This window comes from Vigna radiata, chromosome 9 (assembly GCF_000741045.1).
Source record: "Vigna radiata var. radiata cultivar VC1973A chromosome 9, Vradiata_ver6, whole genome shotgun sequence".
NCBI lineage: Eukaryota > Viridiplantae > Streptophyta > Magnoliopsida > Fabales > Fabaceae > Vigna > Vigna radiata.
In genome coordinates this window covers 17,954,889-17,966,591 of record NC_028359.1, presented here as the reverse complement: position 1 = coordinate 17,966,591, position 11,703 = coordinate 17,954,889, and the positions used below count along the sequence as shown (strand labels likewise).

The 11,703-nt window shown below is 33.3% G+C and overlaps 1 protein-coding gene across 1 annotated transcript in view; it reads left to right on the top strand.

Annotated features, from left to right (window-relative positions):
- The first annotated feature begins 11,425 nt into the window (after window positions 1-11,425).
- Window positions 11,426-11,703, top strand: part of LOC106773469 — a 3,184-nt gene continuing 2,906 nt past the window's right edge. The window contains exon 1 of the mRNA XM_014660159.1: window positions 11,426-11,645. Within this exon, the coding sequence (XP_014515645.1) occupies window positions 11,426-11,645 (220 nt within the window). The remainder of the gene's footprint in view (window positions 11,646-11,703) is intronic.

Genomic DNA, 11,703 nt, shown 5'->3' with positions numbered 1-11,703 from the left:
AAAACCAAACGTCACACAGACCAACCAGGGGGCAACCACAAGGGAGGGAAGAACGAAATGAGAGAGAGAGAGAGAACGAAATCTGAGACAAAACGCAATGGAACAGGCAAAAGGGTATATTTGGAATGGAAAATTTTCCAAATTCTATTCATTTTGGTTCACAAATTTAAAAAAAAAATAAAAAATAAAAACCAATGTCAGCTTGACACGTGTGTGTGTCAAAACTGTGTCAAAAAAGTTGTGTTAAAATAACGGGATCCATAAAGTATGATAATAATATTATATATATATATATATATATATATATATATATATATATATATATATATATATATATATATATACATTAATTAGTAATAGAGAGTACGTATTCTATTAATATAATATAATTATATAAAAGAAAAATTAATAGGTACGTATGATATGTATAAAAGAAAATAGTAATAGTTGGTGACGTTATAATAATTTATAATATTATAATAGAGTTAAAGGAAACATGTTTTCAGTGTATATGAGTGTAGGCATTGAAAATAAATTATAAAGATTCTGGTATTGATAGATTATGGAACTGTTGCTTTTATAACTTGTGATGAATGAGTTAATGTATATTGTTGAGATTGTGTATGTGTTAATTGTGGCAAAAAGTATATGATTACAAAGTGATGAAAGTATGATCCAAGTGGTAAACTAAGTTCCATCTGTGTAGAATCTCTCGGTGAGATTCTTAGTGTTTAAAATGAAAGTATGGGAAGCTCAGTCTTGGGGGTCATCTTGACGCTCCAATGGTCAATCAAGCTCATCTAGAGAGATTGAACCATGTGGTGAGGAGTAGCAGGAGGTCTTAGTCTTGGGGGCTCCCAGTATGCCTCAAGGCGCGGAACAGACTGACCTCGTGAGTGTGACAGGGTGGGGAACCCAAGCTTCATAAGTCACCACGGGTGCAAGACCCGCCATAGCTCGACTTTTATTCTAAGTCCGGACGAGTCAAGTCTAGAATATAACATGTATAGGATGTGTGTTTTATCTGCTTGATATGCTGCATGTTTTATATATACAATTAGCTCACCCTTGCAATTGTTTGTCTATTGTGTTGTGCCATGTTGTGTGTGTTGCCCTGTTGCGATGATCATTCATTTTGGATGTGAGCAGAGGAAGGAGAGACCTCCCTGAAGCATGTGTTGGAGGAGAACGAGGATGCTGCATAGATTCCATAGGGCCTTCTTAGTTCTTTATGTTCTATTGAAACACTTTTGTTGAATTTATTTTGAGATACTTTCTAGAACTCTAAGCTTTAAATTCCCAGAACTATTTCAAGAATGACTGTAATCCTTTATACATTAATTTACTCTTGACTGCTTTCTTTTATTCTAAATGATGACGTCTAGACTATATTATATGCATGTCGTATATTTGGGGATGTCACAAATAACAATATGTTGAAATTGGTGTAAACTTTATTATCTCATTATCATTTATATAATAAAATTTCATTTTCATTTCTACCATATACTTGATAGATATAACATTTTTTTTTATTTTCATCTCCACCAAGGTCTTTTGTGCCACCGCTTGTAACCACTTTTTAATGTTGCAAATATTAAATTAAATAATATTTTATAAAAAATAAAAATCATAGAAAACAAAACATCATATTACCAAGTATTCAAGGTTAAAATCGTATAATTTTTTTTTCCTAATATCAAATGTCAACATCAATATAATTGTAAAAAAATAAGTGTTATCTATAACAATTAAATAAAAATCAAATAATTATTAAGAAAATGATAAAATATGTATGTTATAAATAAGTTATTAAATTAAGAACCAAATAAAAGTTATTATAAATTTGTTAAATTATCTAATAAATTAAACTTAGTTTACTAATTTAGAACAAAAAGTGGAAGAAATATACACATATTTATTGTTATCCATAATCAATTTAAAAAGTTGGATATTACCTGAATTCTCAATTCAATGAAAGTTCGAACCAGAGATAGATTAATTTATAATCCCTAATCATATTAAGTCAAAATGTTATTTTATGATAGTTGTAAGTACATTAAAAATTTAGAAAATATATACAGCTCCAAAAGAAAATATTTTAGGGCTATGGAATCAAGCTTCCCCTAAGTGTTAGCAAGAAATCTTGGTTACTATATTTTCTTTCCTCAACTTTTCTTTAGAATGTAATGATAAAAATGGCTTTTTAAAAATTTTATATTTCTTAAAAATATAATTTAAAATATATTAATATATTTTTAATGGTATTTCTTTGAAAGCGTGAGAATTTTAAAACTTCACTGTCTAAATTATAATGAAAACAAATGCCTAAAAAGAGGTATAGGAATGTAAGTAGCAAATGCAAAAGTTAGCAAATTGGAAAAAAACTTATACCAATTTCTATATACATATTATTAATGCTAGTTTTTTTTATTAAATAATATCAATTTAAGTTTTACATAAAAAAATTCAACAATAAGAATATTATATTAAAATTAATATAAAAAAGATAAATATTTTTCTTGACAATTTTTTGTAAAACGAAACATTACATAAAAATTCTTTAGTATGATAGTGTGAATAATTTGTATTATCAAAAAATATATATTATTTTTTAAATAATATTATTTAAAAAAGTTTAATTGATTTGGAGATTCCTATTTATGCAGATTCGTGTTAATTAGGTCATCGTATTTTGAAGTAGTTCAATCGGGTCTCTATTTATGAAAAATTGAGTCAATAAAGTCTATGCCGTTAAATTTTGTGGACGGCGTTAAAAATGTTACTTGGTAGCTAGGTGAGGTGGCATCTCATAAGCACATAGTAAATAGGTGGACTTAAATGATTTTTTAATTTAAAAAAGTTTAAAAAAGTCCCTGCCACATCACCACCCTGACACATCATCATCACCATCGCCAGACAAACCCTAATTTCTCTCCAAGAAACCCTAGTCGCCACACAACTGCCCTCTCTAACGCATCACACGCAACCACCAAAGCGTCCTCTCCCTTCTCCTGAACCTCCATCACCTTCACATCTCACCGAACCTGCCAATCATTCCCAGAAAACAGAACCCAAAATCCAAATCGCGAAGCCCTCTATTGATGCAAGCTCTACACGTAACAGCACCAGCATGGAAATCACAAGCTATCGCGACTCGACCTTCGTTCTCGCACCACCACCCAACGCGATCCCTTGTTATGCCGCGACCACCAATCTTCACCATTTTCACCCAAGCACCAACCAAATTGTCGTCGTGCCAGCAACAATGTCGTCCAATCTCCACCATAGAATTGTCCACCATACGTCACTGTTACAGATCACGAATCGCCACTCTTCTCCACCACTAATCGCTCCGCTACTTGCCTCTACCTACAACCACAATCAGACTTGCAAGCAAACCAGAGGCCAAGTTCAAGCGTCGTCACCGCCGCCGCACCATCTACAACGACGAGATCATCTTCTTCACCATCAATAATCAGAAAACCACATATAGATCTACAGATAACCAAGATCCGACCACACCCTAAATGTTGTCGCTGCTGTAGATTGCGAACGTCTTCTTCCACCTCACGCAGCTCCAATCGCACGAATCGCCTACAGATTAACCCAAGAGTGACCCACATATCTTCGTCTTCTCCATTGACGCACCAGAAACAAAACTTGCGAGTTCTTTTGTTCTCCATTACTTGCAAATCAAACGTATAAATAGTGTATCAAATCACAGGGTCAACTTCCTTCAAGCTAGAATCTTAATTGCGATCCTTCATCCTTCCTTGAAAGCAGCTAATGGCACAGGCACAAAATTCTCGCTCATGACGGCGTAGGAAGCCTTCCCCCTTCCCTCTAATTTGAAACCCTAATTTTGGGTGGGGAAGGGGATGACACGTGGCAAGGCCTCATTGGCCACGTCCATCTGGTCATTATGTGGGCCTCTTTATGTGTCACATGGTTATAAAATGCCACTTCACCATGCTAGCATGCAACACATTTAACATCGTCCAAAGAATTTAACGACAGGGTTTTTATTGATTCAATTTTACATAAAAAGGGACCCAATTGAGCTCTTTCAAAATATGGGGACCTAATTGACACAAATCTGCACAAATAGGGACCTTCAAAATTATTAAACCTTTAAAAAAATTAAAGTAAAATATAATTTTTTAAATTTTATTTTATTAAATGATCAAGTAATTAGAAATCACAAAATAATAGAACTAAAAATGAAAAAAATAGTGTACTATGTATATATGTCACTGGTGAAAAAATCGCTTTTTATGATAGGTAAAAAGGATCTATTATGATGGGTAACCTGAGATAATAGGTCTGCGCATTTTATGTAGCAGAAAACTATGTAACAATAGGTTCAGCGTATTATTTCTGCCACCTATCGTAATAGATCCAGTATATTATGACAGATTTTCACTTATCAGTCATAATATGCGAATTTATTATGATACACCTGGATTTACATAATGAAATTCATTTCAAAACTAACATAATGAAATTCATTTCAAACATTAAATTGTCTAATAATATTTAATACATAATTTGTACATCAAACCATATATTAAATCCAAATATAACATTAACCTACATTGTAGTCAAGTTTCTACAATTTCCTAACACTTAAAATAAAAAAGAAGCCCACTTAGTTCTAATGTCTTCAATTCTGGAGCTTCCATTGGAGATAAATCATTAAAGATCTACAAATAAAATAATTAAGTTAGAACAATTTTGTAATGAACAATTTGATAAGTATTTAGTTAGTATTTTAATACCTTATTCCATGAATCAGTAATGTTTCTACAAATAATGGTGTGCATATGCTTCATTACGTAATACCCACACTCATAGCTACCCAATTGACATCGACACTGCAAATTAAATACAAATAATCAAGACTCAGTCAAACTAAGGACACACAAGATCATATTATACTCTAGCTATAGCCTTTGTACCATGTAGCTTTGATCAATTTTGGTAAACCAACAAGCCAATTCCTCATAAAAATGGAAAAATCATAAAATACAGAGCAAAGGTCAACTTCTCTTACATTAGGTGTCACTATTTGCATCTTCTTCCTAGATATAGATGGAATACCCGGAAACCTTGAATGAACTCCAAAGACCTACAAAAGGTAGACATTCATAATATCATTATAATCATATAAGAAGGAAACAAAATAGAAAGGAAAACTTATGCCTCTAAAATATTTTTGATGGACAATGTGTTAGCTTTCTTATGCAAGGAACATAAGAGAACTACAAGGGAATGATCCGGAACAATTGCTAGCAATTGTCAATGACCCCTACAAGTGACAATAATATTAATTAAAAATAACTTTTAAATTAGTTACCAAGAATTCAAAATTTGTGTACTTACTTATGCAAGTGAGGTGCTAAATAGACCTCTTTACTAGCTTTTTTAAACATCTCTGTTAAGTACTTTTGCACCTCCTCTAATTTATTTCCTATACTTTGAATGATAACAGGGCCAAGAAATCCATAGATAGTAGCATTCTTTTTCTCAATGCAGAGGTGATGCAAATACCTTCAATATGAACAAATAATGTTAGAATCAATACACGAATTTCAATATGAGAGTATTTTTATGGTTTGTGAAGGTTGAACTTACAAATTCCAAACTTACGAAATAGTGAAGAGAAAGAAAAGCTTTGCGGGTCGAGTTGGAAGAAAAGTTGTGCGAATTGGATAAAATGAAATTATGTGCACTAGACTGCGAGATTGAAAGGGGTTTTGTGCCTATTATGCTAGATGTTTCAATATCTATCATAATATGTTTTTCCCATAATTTCAATTTTGCCACCACGCCCAACTATTATGATAGTTGGTCTTTTACCTATCATAATATATGTATCTTTTATTACGAAAATTCCATTGTTACACCTATTATGATAGGTTCCTTAAAGTATGTCATAATATATTTTAATTTTATTACAAAATTGCTACCGGTCAATGTATTATGATAGGTGGATTTCACCTATCATAGTAGCGTGTCATGGAATCCTATTTTTCCACTAGTGTGTGATGATCTCGACTAAACGTCTACAAATTAGGCTCAACTAGGTAAGGGCTTATAAACCTAGTATTTAGTATAAATAACATTATTCATGAGGTAATTAATACGTTTTTGTCACTAATACCACATTGACTGCATTTATTATACCTTGCCTTGGACATCAAAGTGTTTTTGCAGGCATAATTCCTTATGGTTCTCTTGGAGATTACATACTGATAACATCTAAGTTGGTAATGAGAAGAAATTTATACAAAAGTAAAGAAAGAAGGTGACAAAAACAGTCTTTACAGAGTGAATTCAGTCTTGTAAGAACATTTTAACGCTCATTGTAAGGTCGGCACAAATATTTTACAAACAAGTTATATGGTTTCTGTTTACACCCTGGCAAGTGTACCAGATCGTATCAAGTAATAATAGACAATAAGTCCAGATATCGTTTCCAAAGGGACTTTGTGGCCTATACGTTCATGTGAATTGATCGCATCTGACTTGAAAGAATAATAATTTGAGAGTTTAATGCAAAAACGAAAGTAAACATGCAAATGCAAGAGTTGAATCAATTGACTAATAAGAATATGAATGAATGAAGTTTTTGGAGTTTACAATTTCATCCTGATCCACCCTCCTATATCTATTATTCCTATTATATTCCACTTTATTATCAATGTTCATGCAACTTTCTAAATTACTCTAAACATGGTCCCTTGGCGAAAAGAGCTTATTACCACAATTACCAGTTTACTATTCCTAGTCTCCCTAGCAATTACTAATGCATTAATCACATAAGCTTAAAGCAATTGACCGTCCTACTCGTATTCCTAGGAAGTATTGCATAATCAAGTGAATTCTTCTCAGTTCTAGATTTCTCCGTACGTTCCCATATCGAAAAAATCAAAGATCATGACATTGAATGAGTTAAACAATGCAAGCTTTAAAGTACAAAGAAGAAAACTCAAACTATTGATAATACCAGTATATGAATAAAATAGGAATTTCGATATAAGAGAGTTTAACAAAGATTACATTGTTCCCAAACAACAAAGGGTTTAGTTCACCATTGACATGGTGAAACTATATGGATTTAATGGAAAGAATGAAAGAGTAAACCCTAGAATTGGTGAATTGGAGCCTTAGCATCCAAATTCCGCCTCCAAGGAGTGTAGAAGGTGATATGTCGTCTTTTTCAGTCAAAAGATTACCCTAGAATAATTCTGAAGGTCTATTTATAAGCTATGAAAAATTACAGAATTTTGGCCCAAGCCCAACTATAGCGTTCAGTGCTCGATTTGACCGCTCAGCGGTAGGTGCAGCACTCTACTGGATCGCTCAACGTTGACGCTCAAGCCTCCTGCCGTATTGAATTAAAGTTCTCAGTGCTAAGTTGTGCGACAGTTCTTCTTTCACCCCTCAGCACCGGCGCTTAAGCGTTCTGCCGTATTGAACTCCACAATGCTGACGCTCAGCGTTGGAATTGGCGCTGAGCGGTGGGAGCGATTCCTCTTTTGCACCTTTCTTCATCCCTTCTTGAGTCCAACTCCTTCCTACTTCCCTTTTCATCCTTCAATTCCCATTAAATCCTATCAAAACAATGTAAAACCAAGCATAATATCTCTAAAACCATCTTTGACACTCTTGTGACCTAAGTTTAGTGTTTTGCATGATTTTAAGCTCCTTCTAAGTCATAAAGGGTGTGTTTTAATATCAATTTCACATATAAAAATAACTGTTTTTAGACCGTTATCAGTTTCTACGCAAAGCAAGATGGTTGGAGCAAAAGAGGTAGGGTAGTCTTCAAATGACATGGTCACGTTGTTGGCACTACAAATGAAAATGTCGGATTAAGGGAAGACGATGAATAAGGAGCAATTTTGAAAGCCGGATTAACAGTAAGAGTGGCTTTGGGTACCTTCTGCTAATCGAGCTTAGCACCTGGTTGCATGGGTGCAGAAGAAATCTTCGCGCCACTCTTCTTTAGTTCTGCTTTTTTTCAGGACATCATCAGCAGAAAAGCTTTGTTCTTCTCGAAAATATCTAAAACAACAGAAAAAGTTCCAATAAGTAACAAATGACAACTACAACGAAAAATACGGAAACCTTACCGAACACTCTGGTACATAGATACTAGGAACCCAAAAGCCTGATGAGAGCCCGCGACGAGGTCTTTCGGGGTAGCTGATCGAGCTGACTGATTAGCTCTTCGGGAGTCAGTGATGACTTCGCTCACGAAACTATCTTTTTGGGATGTTCCCTCACTACTACAAAAAAGTACATAGATAGCGCTTTTTTTTTAATCATAGATAGCGCTTTTTAAGCGCTATCTATGTCAGCGCTATCTTCTAAAAAAAGCGTTATCTATTGATGTCTGACAATAGATAGCGCTTATTTAAAGAAGCGATGTCTATTGGTGACTAACAATAGATAGCGCTTTTTTAAATAAACGTTATCTATTGATCTATTTTTTTTTTAAAAAATAATTTTTTAATATAATTTTGAAAAATATAAAATATTTTTTTAAAAAAATATAAAATATTAGTTTTATTACGTATAAATATGTGCTATTTATTGATTTTATTATACACAAAAAATATAAAATATTATGTAAAATATCACAAAAACAAATGTATCAAAAAGAATATTTATTAATATAAATAAAAACTATTGGTACAATAATATTTGCAAAATATAATTGTCAAGTCGTTTAGTTAGTGTCATGACATCACATTACTTTATAAGACAATATATACAATCATAGCATATGTATCCTATTTGTACCTATAAGCATGTACATCATTATAACATAACATATAAGATGTATTAGGTACATGTAAACACCCATCTTCTCTAACTTTAATGATTTGATTGTCACGAAATTGTTGACATCTGCACCTAGAAAAGGACTGCAAGAAAGAAAAATAATATAAAATTAGTCAATTAAATTTTGTATTACAAATGAATTATGACAATAAAGATAACTTACATCAGTTGGAATTGTTCTTCCTTCACAGTATGTGATAATTTTCGTCATATATCAACACAAGTAATATCCACAATCATTGTCGTTGGGTAATTTTGGACACTAGATAACCAAAAGTAGAAAACTATCATTATAATTTGAACATAACAATAAACCAGAACTCCAATAATCTCTAAACAAATTCAGTATATAACAAACAACTACATACCATATACAAGTTTAAAGTCCTAATAATAACCAAGTCATGCTTTCATCTTATATTTATCATTTTATTAATTACCATTATAAAATCATAACAGTGCATTTTGAAAGGAAAAATGTTACACTTTAATGGCTATATTTATTCTACATTTTTATATATTGATTAAATTAATATATTCATTAATTAATTCTATATATGATTTTATATTTGAATAGTAACATATTAAAATATTATATAATTATTAAAAGGTTTTTTATAAATTTTTATAATCATTATGAATGTTATAATAATATAAAAAATTCAAATATTGTTTAGTTATGTTACGATAAAGACACATAGCATTTTGTTTTCTTTTAAAATCACAACATTTTCATTAAATTAGTATAACTATAATATATTGGAACCAATAAAATGGAAACTTCGGTTGACCATCATTTAGATAAAAGCTGGACTGACCCTGTTCTTTTATCGCACCTTGAAGAATATGGTTTTAAACTCTTCATAAGATGAATTAAATAGTGTAAACAACTGTTTACCCTTTACAAGAGATAGAGAAATCCAAGATTTGTTCGCCTTGGGGATAGCGTGAAAGAAATATAGGAACGCTGACGAACTTGGTGGTAAAGCAAGTGCGGTGCAGACCACGACGAACGCTTGGATGTATCCCCATCCGTTCGGGTGCAGTTGGGTCGGCGCTACATTTAAATTTCGCAATACGCTCAATTGAAACTCAGTGAAGGGTAACCGAACACCCAAGTCCCGAAACAGGGTGCTATAAAGGTGAGTAATGGTTGTCTCACGCTACGTTATGAGCAATCAACGGGTATAATTAATTAACGAGAGATATTGACCCAATTGTGCTGGAAATGGTAAGATTGACGAATAATAAGGCACAGAATGCCTGACATTAAATGACATTTAATGGGCTGGACAGTCACGGAGTCAATAAATACAGAACTAGGTAACCAGGTAAACTGGATTTTTCTGAGATTTCATTAAGACCTTGAGAGTGCAACTCACTAACTTGAGCGTCAGAGTGTTTTCTTGCAGGTCACCCCGCGCTGAAACTGATCGAAGATAGAAAGCAGAGCTTGGAATCACGCCTTGGTAGAAGAGAGGAGTTTGGAGTATTAACCTCCGTCCAATTCAACATAAACAAATAAAATTAAGAATGAAAAAAATTAGCATAAAGAAAAAAAATTAATATTTTAAATAAAAATTAGGTTAAACCCATTCGTTAGTCCCTATTTTCGCATTTTTGTCCCACATTAGTCCCCGATTTATTTTTTGTACCAATTAAGTCCCTAATTTTGTAAAATTGTAAGAAATTGACCCTTGCCATTAAATGCAGTTAACGGGGTTAAGTTTTAAGTTACCTGTGCTGGTCAGCTGGCACCAAACCTTGACGTGTCGTGCAGATAACCATGTGAAGTGGTATTAATTTGTTCACGTGTCCCTTAAGTTAAAAGTTTGGGGATTTTAAAATTGTTTTAAAATTAGGGTTAGTGTTAAAAATAAGATTGGGATTACCATTGTTTGACAAAGGTGAGACTGAGTGTTGGCAAGCAGAGTTGAGAATGAGTGTTCGAAATTGGTCAATTAGTGATCGAAATTGATAAATTAGCTTGTGCATTGGAGTAAGGGTTTCTATCACGTGAATCGCGAAGTGGTTGAACGTGGATCGCAACGTTTTCGTGTGGAATTTCGTGGAAGGTTAGTGTATCTGTATTGTACAGTGTTATTCGGTGCTTTTCCTTAAAGTTCGGTGAATTTTGTTGTTATGTGGCCATGCCTTTTAGATTGTGGGGTTGGGGTTGTCTGGAAAAAGATTATTTCCCTATTTTGGTTATGGTCCCCATGTCCCCCATAGTTGTACTTCGTTTTCTTGTGTCATTTTCAATGTTTTAATATTTGTGGTTTTTTTTTCGTTTTACATTTACTTATAGGTGTAGAGTGTGTTTTGTGTGATGGAGGGTGACATAGAAGTTATTATTCACCATGGGGGGAAGTTGGTAAACGAAGGGTGTCTGACGTATGAAGGGGAGTGTGATACTATGCATTTTGACCCTGACTATTGGAGTTACTACGTTGTCGTGAGTGCAATAAAAGCGCTTGGATATGTAGAATTTTAGGACTTGTGGTATTCGGTTGGATGTGGTCATGTATTAGATGGTAAGCTAGAAGCATTGTGTGATGATGTAGGAGCTATGCATATGGTCAATTTAGCTAGGTTAAATGGTCGAGTGCATTTATATGTTGTGCATTGTGTGTCTCAAGGTTATGTCATTCAGATGATTGAATATAATGTACATGAAGAACAGTTAGATGAGGGGGTACAACATGAAGGTGGTGAGAGTGCAAAGTTGGATGTGGACAGAATAGAAGTTGAGGTTGATGGTGAGGAAGTACAAGTTGATGTTGGTGAGGGTGAGGGAATAGAACATGATGAAGTTGTTAGTGAGGACAGAAGAGAAGTTGATGTTGA